This window comes from Scomber scombrus, chromosome 17, assembly GCF_963691925.1.
Source record: "Scomber scombrus chromosome 17, fScoSco1.1, whole genome shotgun sequence".
NCBI lineage: Eukaryota > Metazoa > Chordata > Actinopteri > Scombriformes > Scombridae > Scomber > Scomber scombrus.
This window is the reverse complement of record NC_084986.1, coordinates 21,700,283-21,725,685: the sequence shown is the minus strand read 5'-3', so window position 1 is coordinate 21,725,685 and position 25,403 is coordinate 21,700,283. Positions and strand designations below refer to the sequence as shown.

At 41.1% G+C, this 25,403-nt stretch overlaps 1 protein-coding gene across 2 annotated transcripts in view; it reads right to left on the bottom strand.

Annotated features, from left to right (window-relative positions):
* The window catches only part of jag2b (jagged canonical Notch ligand 2b), a 47,979-nt gene extending 23,498 nt beyond the window's left edge, over positions 1-24,481 (bottom strand). For both annotated transcript variants that reach the window (XM_062436794.1, XM_062436795.1), the window contains exons 1-3: positions 24,247-24,481; positions 23,189-23,509; positions 4,427-4,481 (exon numbers count right to left, since the gene is read on the bottom strand). In XM_062436794.1, coding sequence (XP_062292778.1) covers positions 4,427-4,481; positions 23,189-23,509; positions 24,247-24,315 — 445 coding nt within the window. In that variant the 5' untranslated portion in view covers positions 24,316-24,481. The remainder of the gene's footprint in view (positions 1-4,426; positions 4,482-23,188; positions 23,510-24,246) is intronic.
* Between the last annotated feature and the right edge of the window lie 922 nt (positions 24,482-25,403).

The following is a 25,403-nucleotide window of genomic DNA, read 5'->3' as shown; positions in this document are numbered from 1 at the left end:
CAGCAAATGTCTATTTAATGAGTGTGCATTGTCCAGGCTGTTGTCTACCGGCTATATTGATTGTTGGCACGATGAATCGGGATTTAAGTGGCTTATCACCTCGGTTGCAATCAGAGCTCAACACGCAAGCTGTGAGAGTTAACACTGCATTGCTGCAAAACACAGCGAATCTCTGAGTGCATCCATCCATAAGTGGCAAAGATAAATCAATTAAATCGATTGGTCTTTGACAGAAATAATTGCCAACAATTTGAATGATAGATAAATCATTTTAGTCATTTTTTAAAAGCAGAAATGACAAATATTTGGTTGTTTCAGCTTCTCAAATTTGATGATTTCATGCTTTTCTTTGTAGTATCTTTGGGATTTTAACTGTTTAAAGCATAGAAATGAAGGAAACAAGACATTCAAAGATTTAACCTTTGCCCCTGAAAAATTCTTATTATACAAAATGATAATGAAAGTAATCATTAGTTGAAAGCAGCTATAAGTCCATCTTTCCCAAAGTTCTAAATCAATTAAGTCAAACATAAGTCAACTCATTAGGCACCTTTCAGCTGTGGATTTTAGTACAGTGTTATTTGAAACAGTGACAGCAGAAAATGATGGGGAATCTCTTTTATTCATCGCCCTCAATGGAAGAAAAAAAAAGCAGCACATTCTTATTCAGCAGACAGCCAGACTTTGATATCACATTGTGCGTCCGTGCGTCTTGCGTGTAAGCAAAGCACTCACTGAATTTTAAGTACGCAATTGAAATTCATTGTCTGCAAATTGATCAATTTTCTGGCGACGGCACACAACGCCACCGGCCTTGGAGCCCTCCGCACGAGTCGTCGTGAAGCGCCTGTGTGTTGGCGGTTGCTACTGTTTAGCCTCAAGTGCGCCGACACTTGCGTTAAACATTGTTCGCCTCCATAGGGTCTCACGACAGCGTCAGCTTCCAGAAAGAAAGCAATCTTTATCACAGTAGGATCGATGCTGGCAAACAATCTCTGTGGAAATAGGGGGTCTGCAATTTCCTTTTTCTCCATGGCTTTTAGGCTGCAATGCATCACAGACATTTAGAAGTGAGCAAGCAGGGACACACACACAAACACCTTCCTCTGCTGGGGACTGACACAATGTCAGACAGAATTAAGCAACAATAACAGAAATAACCCCCGGCAGTTGCCAGATAGAGAACAATGGGCTCCGGGCCCAAGCCGGGCTCTGCTACCTCAGTGTCTAAACAGTGCGCCCGGCCGCCCAGTCCACTCCACTTCCTGCTCGATAAACACAAGGAAAACAGCCGGCTGCCTTTCCTGAGGACACAGGGGGAAGGGAAGAGAGGCACACTGGAGGACGTGACGCTGGAGGAGAGGAATCTCACTGACAGACCAATGCACCGGTGGGCTCTTACGTAGGACAAGACATGATGAGGCCGGTGCTGACTCAGGACAGACAAGTTCAACTCTCATGTCTTGCAGATACAGACCGTCATGAGTTTCAAGGTGTTATTTACAGCGTTCTTTTTTGTTCTGTGCCCATACTGAGAGTTGAGACTAAATTATGGCTAATTTCTAATATCAATTAACTTGCAGATTTTTTTCTCATTTGATGAAGTAGACATATTCAAATTGATTGTAATCGAAAACTCAGATATTCAGTTTACTATTATAAAAATGAGCAAAATGTAACATTTCAAGAGCTGGAACCTGAGTTTGTTGGCAAAAAACGTTCATTATCGATTCATCTGCTGATTCTTTTTTCATAATCAATGATTGGGTTTATAAAAACATCAGAAAACTGTGAAAAATGCCGTTGAAATGTCTTGTCTTTGCTATAATGGGAAACCCAAAAATGCAAGAAATTCCTGGAACCATCAAATATTTGACATTTTTTATTTAAAAAATTACTTTAAAAATGTATCAGTTATAAAAACAGCATTTTTAATTTTCTGTTGATCGATTAATTGAGTAATTGCAGCTCTAAACAACAGTATGAATTAGTCCATAGCAGCTGCCAGGAGGTCAATACAAAAACAGCAGTCAAGGGAATTTGATAGTACCCCTCTGGAAGCCACTAACTGCAACATTAATCTAAACTTCTCCAATTAAAAAGCACATGCAGATTTTTCAGAAAAGGCTCAATGTTTAAAAAACATCAGAATGAGTTAGAATCTGAGCATGCCCTAATGACTAATTATGAAATGATGTTTTGTACAAACTGAACTAAAGGAAATTGGTGGACATCCCGTCTTCAGTTGTTCTAGATACTTAACTGACACACACATCAGTGAGGTTGTCAGGCTTCAACAGGAAGATATACCGGAGTGTTGTCTGCATAACAATGAGATGAATGCCATTTCTACAATGTGACCGAGGGAAACATAAAAAAGCCACAGAGCCTGCAGCTCATTGGAGCTTCTCACTTAATCCTACAGACACTCCAACACCCCAATCTACACCACTACCACATTTACATAACATCTAAAACAGATAAATTCCAATGGCTCGGCTTTTTTCCCCAGCCAAATCAGCATCGCAGCTGTTTTTTCAGTGACTGAACATGACATCAGTGTCTTTACAGCATCAGATAAATGGTGTTCAGTATCACTATGTGGGCTGTAGAAAGTGATTTTTAGAGTTCTGTAAATCTAGATTAAGTGTGTGATCTTAGAAGTACTGATGAATAGTGTCTTAGTCTGAGTGACTTGGGTATAGAGCTGCAATGATAAGTCAATCAATCGACTATTTGATCAATAGAAACTACTGATCGATCATTTTGAGATATTTTTAACATAAAAAAATATAATATATGATACATAAAAACCAAGCCTTGATTTCTATTAATGAAATGTTTGAATGGGGTGAAGCACCTGCAATGATATTATAATCATTGTGAAAACAAATGAAGGTTGACATAATGAGTGCACCCACCTGCAAACCAAAGGCCACTAACTATTGTGACTAAGGCCCTGTTCAGACCAAAAAGTCACATAAATCTGCCAGTTTACACCAATGCCACTAGACTAGACAGTGTATCATCTCCATAGCAACAACGTTCTGTACTTCTGTTCTAACTCCTGTTTTTTCAGGCTTTTCCCCCCCTGTAGCAGGATATAATTTATAGCGTCTTAAAATATGAATGAGGATAGTGAACGAAGTTACTTGCTCTAGTTGCATTTCTAGCATTAATGAAACGGCGAAAACATGAGCATTACATCTCTTTGTGTGTGTGTGTGTGTGTGTGTTTAGGTTAGTTAATATTGAATAGTAAAAAATAATTCTCAGAGCCATGCACCCTCTCCGCTGTGACCTCACAAGTTTGCCACTACAAGCAGACTCCTTTGTGATCTTCCAGAAAACGTCCCAGTTGAAAGGAGCATTTGTTCCACACGTTTGTGTTTCTTGAACCCATGACATTAAGGGTGAAGTCAGCTGATGTCTGTGGCCTAACAGCAAGCTCTATTCAGCTTTTAAACAGCATACAACACAAACTTGCCAGGGCTTAAGAAAAGCTAGTTTCATCAAAGTCCTTCTACATTTTCCTCGACGTATAGAAATCCATCTGGAATGTTTCTTATGTCTGGCATCCTGAGACCAAACAATACAAACATCATTTGCTCCTTTGTAGCAATTTGGCCGGGACTAAAGTGTTAGTAGCTGGCAGGAAATCAATTGGACGGTTTCTCAAGCAGCGTTTACTGTAGGCTTTACATCCATCAGAAACACCGGAACTAATCACTGTAAATGTACACAATCACTGGAGGCCCACATGCAGAAACTACAGACTACACAAGGCATGAAACAGTCTAATCAAAGCTCTATGATGTCAAAATCTATTTATTCTCCATTGTCCGCATACATGAGTGGAAGTGTGTTTGATGTTATGGACAAAACAGGATGCAATGAGCTCATATAAATAAGGCGCAAGTTTAGACAAGAGAGGTTCAATATATAAATGCAGTTTTGTTCATGCTTTCATGTGTAGAAAAGGTACGAGAGACTCGTGAAAAATGCCACCATCTCCAGATCAAAGCTACATCCATATACAGACATAGTCCTCAATGGGTCCTCTTCCTCCCAGACTGGGCTACTGCTCAGACGGGAAAAAGGGGTTGTACAGGAGTCCACACAACGGACATAACCAAAGGAAAACAGGATACAGCTGGTCAGCGCTGACCGCCAGAGCCGACATAGCTGAGAAGAAGCAAGATTTGTATTCTATATGGAGGCATCTTGGGAGGCTCAAGTGTACAGCACACCTTGTTATCAACCTGCTATGAAATTAATGTTTCTATTCATGAAACGAAACAGAAAATATGCTTGTGATCATGTCTTGACGTTGTACTGAAAAGCTGTTTTAACCGCCAATCTTATCCACTTCTAGCAGCAGATTATGGAAGCCACACCATTGAGATGGATGTGAAGTTTAGACTTACGGTTACGTGTGGCGTTGTCCCAGTCCCAGGCCTCTACAATCAGCGTGTACGTCCGCTGGAGAAAAGAGGAAAAAGGGGAGTCAGTCAGGTGACATTTTTTTTGTGGAGAAAATCACATCTCTTTCCTTTATACAGAGGTTGTAGAGTCTGTTTCATTCTTCCAGGCTGGCCTGAATTGTGGAAAACACACGACAAAACTGCTGACTGATACAGGATCATATCATCTGCATAACTGTGTCTCAAACACTTGTGACACTTCAGTCATAGGTGAAATGAACAGCTGTGTTCATATGCTGCTACAAGATAATATTACAGCAAACGTATCCTGAAAAAGATTTGAGGAAACGATCAGAAAATAGTTTTTTGCAATCAAAAATTAATACATTTCCAGTAAATTACGTCTAAGGTTCTCCTACTGCAATAGAGAACTTTTGATAGTACATCTGCTTTATTATCTAAAGTTCTCTAATTAAAGTTCCTCTTTCTTTCTCTGACTATTGTTATAAGTCAGAGCTCACTTGCATTCCAACATTTCTATTTTACATGAGCTTGGCTGTGCTAGTGAAAATCAAGAAGTTGGCATTTGATTGGCTCGAATGTCAAAAAGAATAGATACCATTTGTAAATATTAAAATATTACAATATCAAAAAGACAAAAAGAAAATACCAGACAATATTTGAAATTGGCTGAATCTCAAATCATTATCGTAATGAGCCCATGATGTCTTTGTTTACTCTGTTACGAAAGAGGAACAATTTACAGAAGGCCTTTGTCCTTTTGTTCCCAAATTCACTGAGAAATAAACCAATAATCACAATGTGTTTATAGTACAGATAGATAGGGGAGTTAATTTTAGCCACAGTCATGCAGGTCCACCACAAACACCAGTTTATAAGCACACACACACGCGATGATGCAACGATCGATTTCATTGCTACTACAGAGTCTCGTTCGCGACTTGGCCTCGTTACCCAGAGGTGCGCTTGAGTTACACTGCCAATGAAACCCAATGATTCAGAGATGACGGAGCACCATTGGGTAAGTACAACTGTGGGAAGAAGCCAAGAGAAGCTGCAGGACTGAGATGTGGGAGAGAGGGAAGGACACGGGGAGAGTAGTAATTCAAACCGGGATGAGCCAACGATCCCTCTGTCCAGAATGCAATGTAGTAGTATGAACCCGCTGGCCTTAGAGCAGTGCTGGACAAGTTACAATTTTACAAATTACTAATTGACAAAGCAATCACATTACTGTTATACCTAGCTTGACATCGCCAGACTAGAACCAGTCCGGCACCTTACCATTCATTTTTGATTTCCAAGGGGTGTTATCATAAGGAAGACCAAAATACCTCTGGAGGATTCTACGTAGGCAATTGGGTAGACCTACGTAGAACCCATCAGATCAACAAAATGTGTGTCATAGCACTAAAGCATGCAAGTTGGGCCGTGCTCGGTTTTGGTTTGTCCTTATTCAACATGGCACCCAGGTCACAAACTTTCTCAAATTATAGCAAAAGAGGACACAGAAGTAAGTTTCTGAAAACATTCAAGTCCAAAAATTGGCATCGTCTCATGAGTTCTCTAGCCTTTTTATTACCCTCAACTTCATTGATAACATTCAATCTCAAACAATGGACAGACTTGTCAGTCATCATATCAAACAATATTAGATAAACAGTTGTGATTGGCCTGCCGAGTTCCAGACTGGGTGGATATCTGTCTGAACGGGAGGGGGACCAGACGCATCTGCCAAGGCAAATAAAACATGAGCTCGGCGGATTCGTCGGGTGCCCAGACTGTTACACATGTAACTGCTCAAAATTCCAGCTAACCACGTCTGGTGCTATCTTGCAGGTCACCTGAGGAACTGGCCACATACACACCTGACTGAATTATACCAGAAACCCTGGAAGAAGCATTGCCAGACACCAAATAGTCAGGACCTAAACACAGGATTTGATCATGACCAACATAAAAAACAGCTACCTTTACCACTCTCTTAATGGTTGATAGGAATATTCATATTAATATACAGCTATTACTAGCTGTATGTAATGTCATGTGTTTTAACATCAATGATATGTTGCCCACAATAGATTTTAATTACTAATCCTTTTTCTTTCACTCTATCCACCAACTAAAGGCCTTTGTGCTGCTTGAAACCAACCTTGACTTTTTCCCTTTTGCTCTACTATACAAGACGATTAAGCTTTCTTCTAACTAAATCAATACATAAAACAGATCAAAACATATTAAAGGCAAAGTGTTTTCAAGGAAAAAAAGGATGAGCAGGTATGATGTCCATTAAGAAGGTCACTTTGCCAATATTAGCAGTGGGAGATGAACTCTGCCTGGCTTTGTCCTTGGTTGTCAGACAGTGAGGTAAATCAGCAGCTAAGGGGATTAGCTTGTTTCACACACAAGTTATGCTTTACAGTTGATCACTGAAGACATCATGCGATGGACTTATTGTCTTGGGCCCGCTACGTCGAAACCCTTGTATTTCTTTTAAAGTAGCTAACAGGCATATAATGAAAGAGATGAAGTAAAATATGAGTGAAAGCAATACCTTCAATCGTCATCATATCGATCTCTTTACATAAACTCATATACTACAAAACCAGACAAATATATTCTATTTATTATCCTTAAGACTACAAAAACTACCAAATATACACATTTGCGGCTAGAGTTGGTGATTTTTGGAATTTTTGCTTAATAAAGAGAGAAAAATAAATTGGAATTCAATCGAACTTATTAATTGATTCAATGTGTTAGCTCTATTTGTTTAACTGTCAGACAAATAGTTTATTAAGACATCATTTTGTTTCACATTTTGCAGATGTCAGGGTGGTTATTATAAAACTGTTTGCTCGTAATTTAGCAGTGATCAAGCAAAAACCTTCCGCACAGCTGACACTGGTTGGAGTAAACATGATCGCGCATACACACACACTCACACATAAATGGAAACTAACCAAGCTAACCAGCATCACAGGAGTAATCTAGCTGGTGTGCTGCAGGGCAAACTGCTAGGCAACCAGCTGACCTAAATAGCACTCATTACGTCACCACTACTGACAGTTGTAGTAGCCACAGAGTGACTGCTGTGACCTCTACTGTAATTTCACTTATAGGACTTCAACCCTGAGGGGTGAGGGAGGGGAGGAAGAAAAAAAGAAGAAGCATAAGGCGAGTATTTGAGGGACTTGTACTTGGTTGAATGAAGGAAGAAAGAGAAATCACAGGGAAGGGGCAGGGGGGGGGGACTGTAAAACGTGTGTGTGTGTGTGTGTGTGTGTGTGTGTGTGTGTGTGTGTGTGTGTGTGTCAGTCTGTGTTGTTGATCTAGAGGACCAACAAGCTGGTAGGCTGGTTGCTGCTGGGCTGTGGGATTAAGTGGGCTTGTCTGGCTGTGGGTGGTGGCGGGAGGAAGGGGAGGGGAGTGTTATTGTGGAAGACCACGGGTGACAAGAGAAGAGGATGGAAGATGACGGGAGAGGGGTGAGCTAAAGGGCTGGGGTCGGAGTTTGGACACGGGTGTGTGGGATGGGGGGGGGGGGGGGTACAGCTGTATGAGCTGCTGAGGGAGTCGAAGAAACGCTGTAGTTACAGGAGAGGTGTAGAAGGAAGAAAGAGCAGGGTCTGGGGGGTTTCGGTGAAATATGGCGGTCGGCGGGCGACGCTCGTGCTGCTGTTGCCGGAAGCTCTGCCAACCTGTCCAACCGCAGACGCACAACAGATGCGGCCTCAAAGATGGATTATTTGACATGAACGTGGATCATCCCACGACATGTAGCTCGGCTTCTGACCTTTTCCACCCATCCCCCCCCCCACCCTCCCACTACCACAAAAGGGTGGGCTGGCTGCCCCAGTCTGAGCATGTGGGTGGGTGGGTGCGTATGCCGATGCATACAAGAGGAACTGCGAGTGGCAGTGCATGCATTAGTGACAGGAGATCTTCGGTGGCGCTTCAACTGGTTCGTGAGACTATGTGAGTGTCCTCTTATTGGACAGAACACTCGTCATTAGACAGAATCAAAAGATCAAATGAAAGAACAGGTGGCCGCGTTGTGACCTGCGCCTTTTGGGTTCGCCTGAAATGCATGCCTGTGTGTTGTAAAAGTTTGAGTAAATAGTCCCCTGAGTCAGTGTTTGTGTGTGTGAGAGAGTGTGTGTGTGTGGGTGTGCATGTGTGTGAGTGTGTGTGTGTCGGGGGCAAGAGCAAAGCCACGGACTAGTCTGGTTTCCCACAGACCATCCCAGTCTGTGATTAGCTGGATTAAGTGACAGCTGCCCAAATGGTTGGAACAAGATAGATGGATGGGCAGGGGGATAAAGGGGAGGAGTGGGGGGAGGGAAGGGGGAAAGGCTACTGAACAAAGACCCTTGTCCCAACACCGTAACTCACCCCCATCCCAATCAAAACCATTGTCCACGAAGAGACACAGTCAGCACGAGGACAATTAGTGTCAGCATGTGTGCTACTGAGCCTGGGCAGGACTGTTGCACGGGTGAAGTCAAAAAAAAAAAAAAAAAAGGGCTGCCAGTGGTTCTCGCACAAGTCCTGATCATCCATTCAACTTTAAAAAAAATGTTTTCAATAATCCTCAACTCATATAAAAACGTGTATATATGTATATGACTGTGTCAAATACTTCATCTGAGACTGTGAAGCATCCACTGTCAGTCAAATCTCCAAAACCCTACCCGGCCCTTCCCCTAATGGATTAGAGGATTTACTCAGAGAAATCCTAGTTTTCAAGTCAAGAAGGGGGGGCATGGCGTAAAAAAATAAATGAATAAAAATGTAATGTTTATGTGTCATGTACTATGTGAATCTGTATATGCTTTGAAATGATGTAACACCATCTATGCATTGCATGATGTTAAAAAAAAAAAACCCAACCCCTAACTAAAACAATCATCGCTTGATGCCAGGTAGTCTTTCAAACTGCTCACAAAAAAGGGTTCGACTCTCTACTAATGAAGGCAGAGAATGTGGTAGTGGTGATGTCTGGGGAGAGCCACAGGTGTAGGTTCCCACGCCAGATGAGGGCTGGATGGGTGAGTGGATGAGTTGGCCATTTAAATAAAATGGGGATGGGTGGAGGGTAGGGAAGAGACACAGAGAGTTGGCAGTGGGAAGTGGAAGCCGGGGCAGGTTGGGGGTCACTAAGCATGGGATCTTGCACGCTTCTTTTTCAAAAGATGGGGTCAGCGCTCTGCATGCAGGGGTTGGCGTGCAGGGTTTTGCATTCGAAGAATACTAAGAATGTGAGATCCGGGGCCTTGGTGTGTAATCCTGTGCGAGATGCCGAGTTTCGGATCTGGAATGTTAGATTGAGCTTTGAGAGTTATTCCAAAGTGGCTGGTTTCTTTTGATTTTCATGCAACAAACTCCAATGTATTTTAAAAAATAATTTAAAAAAACCCTTGGTAACTTCAAGCTATTTCTGCTTCCCATGTCATTTAGAGGTGACCTGGATGCCCACCTCCCTGTTCCCAGCTCCTCCACGGAGAGTTCTCCACTGACATTTCCTGATTTATTGCCTTCTGATGGGACATGAGGTCATCACGATTCATCCCATGGCCAGTAATCGCTGCATGTAATCTTCATTAATCTGTGATGTCAATCCCAGCTTTTGGTTTTACTAGGGCTGAGTCTACACTATTCTAGTGAGGGCACTGCGCTACACCACATAGAAAGGCCGGGTTGGACACAAAAGCACATGATGTATCTTGTCTTAGAAACTAGTGCTGAAAATACGGATGAATAATTATCATCATTATGGGCATAAATGGATAAAATCCACCCGAAAATGGAAGAAGAATACACTGAAAATAGTCCTATACGCTATGTGCTGCATCTTCTATTCTAAGTAGTCATTAGGACTAACTGGAAATGAAAGATTTTGGTATGATTAACTCTTAATGAATAAGGGTCATTAGTGATGGGACACAGCAGACCCATGCGGTTTCACACTGGAGAGGAGCTTGTAGGGGTTTGGGGGTTGGTGGGGAGTAGTAGTAGCAGCTTCTTCTTGTATTTAAAGGTAAAAAGTAGATGTATATGTGTGAAACCGACATCCTGCCTGGTCAGTGAATGAGTCTAGCTCCTGAATCTGATCAGAGGTTCAGAGATGAGGAACCTCCAGTGGTAAAATCCTTGCAAATGTGGCGATGATGTTGGCAACCAGAGATGTACAAGATGGATGGTTTTTGACTCTCGCGGAAAGTCACACTGAACATGTCTTTGTTTTTCCCTGAGCTGCAATTGGACAAAATTTGAGCTCCAGGTGATGTCCCAACACTTTGATCAAAAGTGTCAATGTAAACCTCTTAAGGACTCATGTAGGGCTGCAACAAAAATATATTTGTGACCAGGTGTTTTTTTCGAAGTCGATAAAATGCCTGAAAATTGAGTCCAAGGTGATGTCTTCAAATTTCTCATTTTGTCCAACTACTAGTCAAAAACTAAAAAGCTATTTATTTTACAATGACACAAAAACAGAAGAAGCAGAACCTGTAAATTGTTGGTGTTTTTACTCAATCAATTATTAAAACTATCAACTAATCAAAAAAAGTGTGGTTAATCCATTTTCTGATGATTGGCTAATTGATGTTACAGTCCGCAACCTGGAACATCAACTTCACAAACAAGAAAGTCCTGTCAAGCCCTTCGATCCAAATATTGGTAATCAACAAGTACCATCAAGATATCAAGATACTTCCTCTTGTACAATACTGCCTTGCACTTACAGTAAGTTGCGTCCCAACTCAGAATTAAACATGAAGAGGTCTGTGATGCTTCTTAAGAACTAGACAACCTCCAACCAGTGTGCCAACCTCTTTCCACAAACATATACAAAGGAAAATGTCTGCAATTATGTGCTAAACTAAACCCTGTCCTACTTGACGCCATGTGCCAGGTCCACAAGAGAAGTAAGGCACCACTGACCTGAGACTCAAGGAATTTTAAAAAGACATTTTTAATGTACACTCCTACGACTAAAATGAGGGCTTGAGAAAGCAGGTTACACACTCTCTCTCTAACAGTCATATGTCTGCTGGTGTAGAGAGGTGGAGGACTGCGAAGCTCTGCGTGCAAGTCGCCTGCCAAAGTCGTGTGCCAAGAGATGTCGCACTGAAGGCAAGGCATTTTGGCTGGCTGGTGTACGCCGGCTGTGCACACACACACACGGCCCATTGAGCATGCTGCTACTATGCCAACAGGGTCATTAGCCATGCACTTCCAATACAACAAACCCCTCCCCTCCCGGTGCTAATTAACCAGCGTGATCCGAGACTATGCGACACGTTAAACAAACACCGACGCACGCACGCTTGAAAAATGGGAATGACTGGACATAGATATCATAAATATGCCCACGTATTTACTTACTGTAGAGTGGTTAGAGATGGAGAAAATGGAAGTATCAGTAAAAAATTGCATGATAAAAAGCTTCAAAAGTAGTTTTTAAATCACTAAAAAGGTAAGTCAGCTTTCTTGTGCATCATCATGTGCCAAAGCTCAACTCTGCTGCGCTCTTGGATATCTCTCAAGTAAATAATCAGGTGTTAATTTGCCCGAAGAAGAAGTCGTCTAAGAAGTACTAAAGCAACAGACGTGCTTCAGAAACATTAACGGGCTAATTCCTGATCCAAAGCAACAGGGCGCCTGACTGGAGAGCGATACAGCACCGCCTCCAGCCGAGCCCCATTATCATTTCAAACAGGTTCAACAGTACAGTGACAATTTAACTGCCCGTGTAATGACATGCTTTAATTACCCCCGCAAGGAGCCCCTAGCACCTGCACACCATTCATTTAACAAGAGGCAGGGGACGCGGTGGGCCACGGCAACACGCTACTTTACAACAGACGAATCAATGCCGAGCTACAATGGAAATACACACACACACATGCTGAGACACAACTCACAACTGCTCACTAATGCACCTGAGAGTTACGCCACATGTGCTCGATACCTGACGTAGCTGCTGCTTCATCAGTCATTTACTGGAAGCTGAATCATTATTCCAGATAAACAAGATGTTGTCCGCAATCTCCGAACCCGCCTAACAGCAGTCCATATGCATTTTTAAAGAGTGAGTTAAGATGTTTGAACTGTGCTCTTACAATGCTGCACCTGTCAGAGTTACTGGCCTTAATTTAAAAGGTAATCTTCTGTTGTGCTCCAGGATAATCAGACAGATTTCCTGCCAAATCAACTCTGTGGCAAATTAAACTTAAATATTGATGTGTCCGGTACAGGTGTCCCAGGGGTTCCTTCAAGTCACCAAACTCAACCCACAAAGTACCCAGTTTAAGTCCGTGTTAAGTCCAATGTTGTTGCATTGCACGTTCCTCTTCATTTCCTGTCATCTCTCTATTGTCAGCAATTTAATAAATGCATATAATGCCCCCAAAAGTACTTTAGACAAAATAATCCCAACACATTTGATTCCTGCAAAGCTAGTGCAGGGCCATGTAGCGGAAAAATGTATCACGATAAAATACTTATAATATAATTTTTAAGGCCTCTTTTTTTAATACAGAGCAGGATGAAAAGGCTGAACTTAAACCAAAAAACTGCCATACTAGGAGCTCTTATTTTCTTTTTCAAATCAACAATTATCAACAACATACCTGTTAAATGGTTGGGTGTTTGTATGTAGCACGCTCCATTATCAAGGGATATGATAGACTGTTTATGAGCCAGGAAGGAAGTACACTTGGTCTTGGTTTGTCCAGTCAACCAAACTTTGCACATTTGTTATGCGTCTTCATGGTGTTTTACATTTACTGCAAACCGCCATGAAGTTCCATTGAACCATTTTTTTGCATATCGCTATGGTTTTATTGTCTAGGCCTAACATCGGATTAATTTGGGCCTCAGATATTACAGAGATGAACTTACTCAGGCAGGCATCCTTGACATACTTATGAATGCACCCACAGAAACACCTGCAACATCACAACCAACAGACTCCTAATGAACATCATTTTTGCTATACCAGTCAACACATGTGATCAGCTTCAAAATACAGAATCTATACAAATCTTATCAAAGTTATCTGCAACTTAAATCTGTTTGCTTCATTTTGCGTAAAAGTGGGAGCATGTTCCCTGCATTGACCTTATTGACACATTGTGGGTTTCCCTGCAGAGGATACAGTACTGTGGCTATTTGGTATAGTTCCTCAGCTACTTTACACAAGTTCATCATGCACCTGTTTTAATAGCTCTACTGAAACTATAATATAAATGTGACAATAGCCCCACAGACTTCCTTTCTTGAACTGGCTGTTAAGCTACATCCAACTTACTATAAGAAGTGCATTGTATTTCTGTTGGGACGGTTTCCATGACAGCCCATAACCACTCTGAGTGCTGGTTTACACATTCAAAAATGATGAAGCCACTTGGTGCATGATGGTTTGCACTTAGCCATCGACCTGAGCAAGAATAGAGAGTCTATTTCCATACACTGTGGCTACAGGATACGTCACATCCATTTTGCTTTTGAATGCCTCAGTGGGGGGCTGGGGGGGGCACGCTATCATGAATTGCTGGCATCAATTCACCATCGCTTTCATCTAAAAATAGATACTTAAAAATTTGTGATTACTGTATTGTGATAGCTGCTGGTTAGCTGGAAGGCTAAAAAGACACTAAGTTGGAGTTGTAAATGCCTAACCTCAGAACAACTGTTGAACTAAATGAACAACCAGATATAGGATGGACTGGCAGCTTCGCAAGCTAACTAGGTAAGGAGGACAGTTGCACAGGGAAACTGGTGCATTTTGGCACAGGCAGAAATGTGCCCAAAATTAGTAGAAAGTCACTTGAACTGCTGACACATGGAGCAGTGCTAATAAACCTTTCACAAGATCACAGAAAGTCAAAAATGGAAATATATATATAAAGAATTTGATTTGATGTTGCGAAACTTGACCAACCTTTATGAAAAACAGTGAAAATACCTAAAGCCAGTAATGAGATGCAGATTCTTCAACAAAACAGCTGATTCATTGACCCCTCCTCGCCCCCAACAACAACAAAAAAAACAAGATTCATCACTGGACTGATATGTCCAACCTCAAGGACCCAATACAAACTAAAAACATCCTCCTGAGGCAGCCTTTCAATGCTATGAACCCTAAAAGCAGTTATTTACCACTTAGACAATACAAAATCCACTTGTGTACCTTCTTGTGAGATCCTAGAATCAACAAAACAAAATGTTCTCAGAGGAAATCCCTGCAGCCTCCTCCTCCACACCGTAACACAGATCCATTTAATATTAAGAATGTAGTCAGAGTCAGATGGCGATGACAGAGGGCTTCCACAGGGCAGCTGTCCATATCACACAGTCAATACTACACTGCATCTTTGTTGATGAGCAAAGTGACAACACAGATGTCAGACTTGTAAAAGTCTCTGACGACAGGCAGCGGTACGTAAGACTTGTAAAACACAATGTGCAGTGTCTGAAGGGGAGGGCCTGGTTAAGGAGAAATCAGGGCAGGAGTGATGATGATTATTTCAATTCCGTTACCTTCTTACTACACACATACTGTGGGATATGAGAGACAATAAGTGTAACAGCTGCCATTTCTAATTGTCTCATCTTATTGCAATGACTGATGTGATTGCACAAAAAAAGCGTAGGATGGAGTAAAATATTTAAAAAAGGAAGTGAAATCCTACTACTGTTGTTTGCGAAGCTAATAATGAGTGAAAGTTAATAAGTTAATGAGTGAAAGGGGGCCTTAAAGAGACAGGAGCTAAAACGGCCTGTTTCAGACATAGGCTGAACTAATGGGCTACATAAAGAACCAGTATAAGATAATAAAAATGAGTTATTTTTGACTAATGACTGTTAATTATGCAGAGATATTCCAGTAGAGCCCCAGAATAAGAAGCCAAAATGTCTCCTATGCTTCATGAGTAATAATTTCTATTATCACATAACACGAATGACAAAGATCGGAAACTCAGAATTTAATAATTATAAATGACTATAAATAAATAAAAACACATACAATAAAAAACATATGTACATATATTAAACTTGAATTAAGAGAGGATCAAATATACATAAAATATTGCCTACATAACTTTAAACTTTTTTTTTTTTTTTTAAATATCAGTGCATATCGGGCAACATATAGGCCGATACTGATATATATCTGCGATAGGCCAATATTGGCTCTAATTTCTTTATGGCTTCATGTAATAAAGAGGCAATTTTAATAACTTATCAGTCGTGAAAAAACAAATTTGAACATGTTTTTCATATAAAACCTAAAATCTGAACAATAAAAAAATAGAAATCTTGGAAGGAGGTGTACCACAATAATAAGTTCAGACATGTTTCATACAGTCTTGTAACTGAAGCATGAGCTTTCTTATCGAAGCTATCACCTCTGTTTCTGTCTCGCACGCTAACCCTAACCACAGTTCATCCCAGAGGATCCCTCTCACATGTTGCTTAATTAGGGAGCTGAAAACAATCTGGAGAAATCAAAAATGGCTGAAATACATTTATAGAGCCTAAGCAGCACTTTTGGAGAACAGAGGGCTCTTGGAAAAAAGCTGACATTTCACCTTGGGAGTTCTGGCTGACTGACTAATTGCATAATCAATACAGATCTGGGCTGAATCACAGGTGAGACTCGTGTGAGTGGCTTTACCACAAAAGAGGATGGATGGGGGAGGGAGTCACAGCAAGGAAGGATAATTGTTTACTAGAGGCCTATGTAGCCGTCTCCTAGCAACAGCTCTGACAAGCTCTGTATCAGGTGTGGCGAACCACGGCGGCCGCTGTTAGCCTTTGGTACTGTGAGTGTGTATTCATCCGAAATATAGCTACTTAACTGCTGTCTCAGGCTGAGATGAGAGGAGAGGGAGGAAGGGGGAAATACACACTAAAGCCACTACTAAAGCATCTGTCCTACTTCTTTCTAATATTAAGCATTACACTGTGTCTGTACAGTGTCCCAATTCTTATTTCGCCCCCCCCCCTTTCACACAGAGCTCAGATCTTGTTTTCTCATTAGCACGAAGTGCAAGCGTTAGCATGGAAGACAACCAGAAACAACAATAACACGAGACAGAGACAGCTGACTTGATACGCTTTTGTGGAAATTTCCGTAATTTAGTAAAATCTCAAAGGGTACAGCTTGCACACATATGAAAAAGAGCTTAAAAACAAGCACCCTGTTGGTTGTCTTTTGTTACCATTTGAACATTTGACACTAAATAAGCATCCAAGCCTGATGTATTTATGAACATGTAAATCAAATAGAAAAAAAGTCCTACCTGAAGACAGAGCTCTGGACCAACTTTCTGTCATTCATGCTAAATTGCTGCCTGGATCAACATACAGGGTGGATGATACTGGTGAATGTTCTTAGCTACTTCAGCACAAAAAATAGATTTTCTGCAACATTTAGCACATTCAAATAACTGTATTCTTAAATCTATAGAAGGACAATATCCCCATTACAGCAAAGGTCATCCATGTCACATATCCCTGCAAACTAAGGGCTGGATAGTCAGTCAGCCTTTCCACTGAAATCTTTCCGAAGTCAAAAATGAGACCCCAAGAGTCAGTTCTTGCAACTTTTTGGAAACCAACTATCTGACTCACTTCACGCACTGACTGGCCAGGTGTGCTAAATTGAGAAATTAAGCCAGTGTTGAACTTCAACTTGAATCTCAAGCCCTCATTTTTCATGCTTCAGACAGCTACTTTCACGACTTTTTGCATTTACAACAGGGCGAAACACTACGAAAGCCTTGACGAAAGACTGTCCCAATGTGTTCACCATTATTCCCATTTATACAATACGTTGTTAAGACAAAAAAGACATCTAAAAAGGACAGAACTTTTGTAGAGAGATCAGAGAAGCAGTGTGAAGCAGCCAGGAGGAGGTTATGATAGACTTTCTGCGTGTCTGTTCGAAAGTGGCCTAAACACTGTCGTCTTCTGAACAGGACGAACAGCACATTGTACAAACCGGTTCGGTCCAAGAATACTGAACCCTTAACACACACATCCACCCACCCATTCCAAATCACAGTGATTCTTGGAAGTTATTTAAGATTGTTCCAGATTTCAAAAAAGGCATAAATGGATTTAATACTAGAACAACTTTGAAGGTAGATCTTTGTGTCAGACTTGGGTGGTCCCACACACGCACTCCAAGAACTTATAGCACTTGTACTTGACTTAATGCCAGGAGTATACATGCCTGACAGTAGCACAAAAAAGCATGACAATAACACTGCGTGCGAATGAGTTGCACGTGGCGAGCCAGAGCAGTGAGCCAAAACCATTCAAATTATTTGGATTTGTTCCAGTAAAAACAATCTCGAAGATCCCCTCCAGACATGTTTTAAGATGTATATAAAATACTCTATTTTGACTAATAATTTGTGTCAGGGTTAGGGTTAGGGTTTTTTTCCACCAAAAAAAAAAAAAGTATCTTGTTAAAATCCTTTAAATGGCTTCTACCTCTTCTCATTCATTAAGAAATTCTATAAATATGCAATTATTTCTTATTTCTAAAATGTTCCTGCTGGACACAAGATGTATTTTACTTCACTGTAAAGTCCATTCTCTGCACTTGAGGCTTCAAGTTTCCACATCTCACTTTTGTAAATTGAATACTGAACCGAGATTGGTTCCACACTAGTTGTGATGTCACAAATCATGCTCGTAGGCTCGTCCCTTTAATTTAGATTTTCAGTGAGCTAAGGGAAACTTTCCACTTTCAGTAGATGAAAGTGAAAACAGCCTTCTTGTGTCAAACTCTGCACATACATCATTCAGCACAGTGAAGCTTAATTATCCAACTGTATGAACAAGAAGAAAAACATTTGAGGGGGGCTTTAAGCAAGTCTGTGCAGATTGAGATATCATTTTAATGTGAATGAGACACAGAAGGGCGTGCATGAGCAGTAGACCAAAACAAACCAACTTGACGCACTTTACATCCCTTGATAAAGATATTTAAAATTGCCATGACTGAGTATTTTTTGAGAAAGTATGTCATTTATAACTCCTCAAGCTCCTTAAACAACCATTAAGCTTCTTAATCTTAATGTAGTCGGTGGCTGCTGCAGATCAACTACAGATCTGGCTAACTACATGCATCCATTTACTAGCCGAGTGAGAAAGGAGCTCTCATACATATCCAAGTTCAGACAGATACAGTTACAGCAGGCTCACATCAAACGGACGTCCGGCTGATGTAGCTGGGGGGTGGGGAGGGACAGGGAGGGGCAGAGAAATTCCACCGGCAATTTCATTAGTGATCAAATGGAAGTAAGACGTGTCTCTCTCCCTCTTGCTCTCTCGGCTAAAGTGCAGACACAGCATGGGCCAACAAAATGGAAACTCAATCAGACGGTCAAACGAGGCCTTAACTTGGTCAGCTGGCTGCTCAACCGAGTGTTTGACGTCTGTTCCATAAGGATACTGGTGACTTTAAAAAGGGCTGCAACTAATGGTTATTTTCATTACCAATTAAATCAGATTCATTTCTTATTAGTCGATCAATCGTTTAGTCTATGAAATGTTACAAAATGATATTCACAATGTCACAGAAGCCTCTTTAAACTTCTTTTGTCTGAATAACAGTCTAAAATGTTTAGATATTCAATTTACTATTATATATGAAAAGGAAAAACTCAAATGTTCAAACCATCAAATATTTTACAACTTTGCTTGACAATTATCCAGATTAATTTTCTGACAATTGACTGATTGAATTACTTATCATTGCAGCTCTAATAGTTCAACATTTTAACATATATATTTCTTACTTTTTTCTTGTTGTGTCTGTATGATGAATACAGAGCTGGAGCAAGGATGTGGTTAGCTTAGCTTAGCATAAAGACAGGAAACGGTGAAACAGCTAGCCTGGCTTTGACCCAAAAATGAATAAGCCCACCAAAACCTAACCTACTATACCAAATGCATCTTGTCTGTTTCATTTAATACATTTACAGAAATGTAAAAACCATTCATCATTTTAGAGGAGTTTAACGCTGTAACTATTTCTTGCCGAACAACAGCGTATCCATCCACACACGACTTCTGTGCTGCATTTCCAGTAACTACAAACAAGTTGCCAAATATAATCTGAATGTTGGCTAATATTTACCTAGATATAGTTACAGCATGCTCCCCCTTAAACCACAAATTGTTTTGACATTTCTCTTTATTATGTGTGGGTTAAAAAAAAAAAGATTCAGTGAGTTTTAGGAGGTATTGGTAGGGGTAGTTTCAAACTTTGGAGAGAACAAGGCTAGCTGTTTCCCCATTTTCTAGCCTTTACGCTAAGCTAGGCTAATAAAGTTCCACACTACTTTCAAAGAAAGAAAGCAAATACGATTTATTTCCCAAAATAAACTATTCCTTAAAACCTAAATACAAGTGTGAAGCCGGTAGACTAAAGCATTAGAGGAGAAAAATAATGACTAGTTAACACAATTATTCCGGCAGTTATGCTCATTTATTTCAAGAGTAAATACTCAAGCTAGTACATTCTTTAAGTTCGCTGAAATCTCCTGTCTTTCTCACTGTGGCTAAAAACTCCCATTTCAAATACATTTCCTTTGCTTAAAATAATTAAAATGAGTGAAATACAAAGCAAATAACAGCTTAACAAAATATTCAAACCCATAAGCAGAGAACCCTCCACTAGCATAGTGCATTTACTGTAAATTCAAACATGTAAAGGAAGACTGAGTGTAGGCTGAGCTCAGGGGTGGCAGCAGCATCAGTCAGTCAGTCTCTTTACTGGCCTGCTGGCAAGAAAATCCATCACTAAGAATCATTGGAAGATTTCCAAAGAATGGATATGCATCATGCAATCTGAGTAAAATCAGCCATTAGCAAGTGCATCACACTGGTGTGATGATAACTGAACCAGCATCTCTCTCTCCCTCTCCCTCTCCCTCCCTCTCCCCCTCTCCCTCTCTTCACAGAATAAGCAGCTCTTCCCAGAAACGTGGGATGATTTTCATTGTCACGGCCCAACTGCACCACAACTAGACAGGGAGATGAAAAGTGTTCTTTGAGAACAGGCTCGAGTGTCAATTCAGAAAATTTAATTTGAGGCTCCAAAGAGTATTTTTCACATCTCAGCATTTCAAGGTCAATTTAAAAATCACTGCGTGTGTCTGATTTTTATAGGAAAATGGTTCAATATGGACTGCTTTGATCTTGGAAGAACACATATGCCTTCAAAGCTGAACTTCTTGAGAACATTTGGTAAAAATAAAGAGTCTTACAGTCCTGAGTCGAACTTTCAAGTCAACTAACTTGCAAAGACTGGCACAACTAAGCTGCCATGTACACCAGAATTGATCAGAAACATACGTTTTCTCAGGAAAATGACACATATAGACTGCATGTCTCGTGATTTTTGGCACCTAATACAAATTTTTACAGCTCTTAATAACATAATACATCTCAAAACACTTTATGCAAAATAATTATGAAATAATGCATGACTTTCATTTTAAGACTGCTGAAGCCAGGTTCGGGGATGACAAGAGTAAAGCCCACATTGGTTTCCATTGGACTTAAAATGGGCAGTTGGCCAGATGACACAGCCATATAGTACACTGAATCTTTGTTTCTTCGACAACGCCACAGCTAGTGACCCCTCCGGCTCGTTGTGACATCTGGCACTGGAATAGTGCACCGTTATCAGCCCGGACCACTTAACAGAAAGACAACACACCAGAATAACCCTCTTCACCTCTGCCTTGAGGTGTCAGTCAATGCTTTGAATAAAGAGACTCCCAGAGCTCCATATCTGATGTGTTGGTGATTGTTAGATGTGTGATCTTCTATGCTTGTCATTTCAAATTAAATCCAGAAAATGTATTAGCTAACATGTTATGTGTTGCACCCACTTCAACACCTGATGGTCTACACAATAGTCTTACTCATTAAAGATAGCATATGTCCTTTACTGGGTGAAATCACACCTTTGCCATTTTACCCTGAAGCTTTAAATTGTCAACACAGGCAGCTGTTGGTTGACTAAAGGTGGACCGCCTCTAATGGCTGTGGGAAAACCTGAAATCATTAAGTACACAAAGACAAAACCTGACCCATGAGGTCTTACACAAAAGACCACAACACATATCCTAGCACACAGATATAGTTTACTTCAACCTTTTACTGCTCAATTTTCAAAAAAAAAAATCAAACCAATCACTCCAGCTCTACTGTAAAATACAATGTGGTGGTTTGTACAATAGTCCAGTTCCTTTAACAAACTACAGCACGACCACTAAGTAAAAATCTAAATGAAAACATTACATTAAAACAGACTCAACAGCATGATGTCATCAAACACCACAAGTGCATCCCTAAAATAAAAAAACTAAAAGCATGTTCAGTGCTACTGTACAAGCATTTTTTTAACAGTGTGGCAGTCGAAACATGCACAAGTTATTCACGTAACTAATCCACCAGCTATCACTCATCTACAGTCAGACGAGCTTAATTGCCCTGGAGGGGCCACCAGGGGCCACCTGGCACCCACAGCAGGAGAGGGGAAGCTGTGGGGTGCAGAAAAGGGGGGGGGGGGGGGGGGGGGGGGTGTAGAGAGGTGTACGGCCAGCATTACCAAAACCATTGCCCGCAGGCACCATTCACTTCAGCTGAAGGCATGCTTCACACTCGCAGCATGTCACTCATTCACGTCATTATAGAGAATTAATTGGGAGCATCCATCCATCACATAAAACCAGGCTACGCTCCCAAATACAGTACATGCCATTCTAGTATAAAGAGGATATCACACATGTCTCCTGTGTGTGTGACATGAAAGATAAGTTAAGCCATTATAATTGTTTATGATAAACACACTATGTTCAACTTTTGCAGCTGATTTTCCTGGTACTTCCCACAAAACTGGCAGCATTGAGCAGTGAGAACCATTCCTAAAAACATACATCTACCAAACATCACTTGATGGATCATATGAATTTGCCCTTAACGCCCTCATGAATCAGCAAATGTCATGTTCTCAGGTAAACAGTGTCGCCATAACCGTCTCTCCCATGTGAGAAGTAGCAGAGTTCCCCCTGTAGGGTCTACATATCAAAGCATTTCCCCCAGTCTAATTACTCTATCATGGCCTTGGCAGGTGCAAGCTGGTGGACTGGAACAAAGCCAACCCTCATATATCAGGGCAACTTTAAAAGATGACCCAGACGACACTGCGAACCACTGTAGCTGCAACCGGATCCTTGTGAAGCATGCAGTCGTTTAACCGTGATAAGTGTCAAATCTTATAAAAGGACAGGATGCTGCTAAGAAGCCTGTTTCGAGGGGTGCATCTCCTCTGCAAAGGCAAGGAGTTTTTGGCACCAATTTGTTCTAATAAATATCAGCTTTTATACATTAAAGCAGCAGTACAATCACACCTTTTATATCAGCTTCTTACTGTCAACCCTTGTAGAGCTTTTTACTGCAAAGATGACAAAAAGTATTAACTTTTATCCATAAAGGTGTTGCTACATGTAGTGCATTGGATGTATGCAGAATGGGAGAGTGGCTCCAAACCATCCATATATGGTTTTATGATGTGTTCACCCAAATATACACCAGAAGATGGACCAAATTTTAAACATGGTTTAGTGCTGTGCTCTCCTCAGATGAGAAGGGGATCAGGAAACCCTGCTTTAAGGTATAACTGAAGCAATGAATCACACTCACCGGCCACGCAAACTGGAATGGGATCAAAATCTTGCCAGCCTCGTCGAATTTGTTGGGGTTATTCTTTGCGCCTTTAAAAGAAATCGTATTTCCACCGAGAACTTGCGTAGATCCAGCCCCAAACCTGCAGGGGCCGGTGGTGGTGACCTCCACCTGGTACTCCTTCAGGCACACTTTGAAGTAAGTGTCGCACTCGTCTCGGGTGCAGCGCAGGTCCTGGGAGCTCCTGGATCCGTCGCAGCACTCCCCTACCGCCAACTCGCCGTTTACATTCTCCACAGAGATCAGCTGCAGCTCGAAATAGCCGGTTGACTGGGACACCTAGAAACAACATTTTTAAAAAGAGCAACATTATTTATACACTCATATTAAAAGCCTACACGCTGCTTCAATCAGTGCGTAAAAATGGACAAGTGGCCAAACATTACGCTCAATTAAAACCCCATAATAAAGAAGACGTTTAAAGATGGGAGGTGGATATTCCTAAAAAAAAAAAAGATTTGTTGCACCATGAATGGACCACGTGAATACCCTACAGTTGGCAGGCTTGAAGGTGCTGGTGGTTTGTGTGTGTGTGGGGGGGGGCTTTCAGACAATCAGGTTACTCTCAGACGGGAGCAAAATGAACCGCTGCAGCAGCCCAATTGATGCAATGCAACTTACAACTTCTTGTTAGGGTTCAGGCCTCATTCCCTAAATATAAAAAAAAAAACACACACACACACACACACACGCGCGCACGCACACACACACATACACACAAGCACACACCTCTCAGCATTGTAACCAAAATGGAGAGAGTATATAGCTCAATTCCTCTGACTTCCAAACCTTGTCATGGTAACGTGATCACATGCTCCACAACTGACGGCTACGTAATTCAATTATCGATTAATGTGATGCGAATTTGCAACGCCGGAGAGCAAATCTACATCTGCCCACGCCCACCAACTTTTGACATTGCTCATTTTAAACATTTAATTATTTTTTTTTAATTTTACGCATGCGGTGCGTAATATCAAAATGACCTGTTTCAAATGAAAGAGGAGCCTTCTTACCTTCGTCCATAACGTCAACAGCAGGCACACTATTGGGAAGCAATTCCTAATCCCGGTGCGATTCCACATGCCTCCGATTAATTAGAGTGACATAGGAGGGGGGGGGGAGAAGCGATAAAAAAGACAAACAGCCGCGGAACCGGCGACTAGTTCCTCCTCTTCTGACATGCAAAAATACAATGTTCACATGCGTGTTTTCTACGTCCGAATTTCACCGAGGCATTACATGCGTGTGTGTGTGAGCAGGCGGCGGATTGCAGCGCAGTGATGGTCCATGTACAGGAGTGTCCCTCCGTCAAATCTCTCCACACAGCAACTGATGTTTCGTAGCCACAGCCTGAGGAGAGGATGTCTGCTTTGATTGGCAGCTCCGCAAACCACTTACAAATTGGCCTGCGGGCAGTCTCTGAGCCAACCGGATTAAGGGGCGGACAATAGTATAATACCCCCAGCAACCCTCCTCCTCCTCCTCCACCTCCTCCTCCTCCTCTTATTCGTCCTCCTCCCCAAAACTTGAATTATATAGGCTTTCTATTGAGCTTCATTTGAACAAACCGCATTACAGCATGCAAACAAAAGCAGGGGTCCACTTTAATTAAACGCGCCCGCAAAGATATTATAATGAGCCGGGGCTATTATTTCAAATAAAGACCTTAAAAGGGGTGTCTTGAATTTAATCATAGTCTTAAATGGGCGCAGGGATGAATTTGAATGACAGTTTGTTTTTTTTGGATGATCATTTATTCCAAGCATTAAAATATAATTTGTGACAAAATCTTTCCTGAATGTTGCCTAAATTTAAGTGGCCTAATGGCTGGTGACTGACATGTAATTGGGTTATTATAATGATAATGTGATTATAGTTTGTATTACCAGTCTGGATGTAAAACTGGTTCTGAATGCCTCCTAATGTGTTTATCTAGTTGCTTTTCATTATAATGAGGTTAAAAACTACAATAATTACTAATTTACCAAATATGTAAACCTATTTGCAAATAAATATGTTTCTAAATATCTTTTTTTCTGTAGCATGACTTGCTTTTATAAGTCAAACTGCACCTTATACGCAGCACTTGCTCAGTAACAAGACTAGACTTTGTAAAGCAGCAGTTTTACCAAGGTGCTCTCCTCAGTTCAACCCCATGTATTGCAGTAGT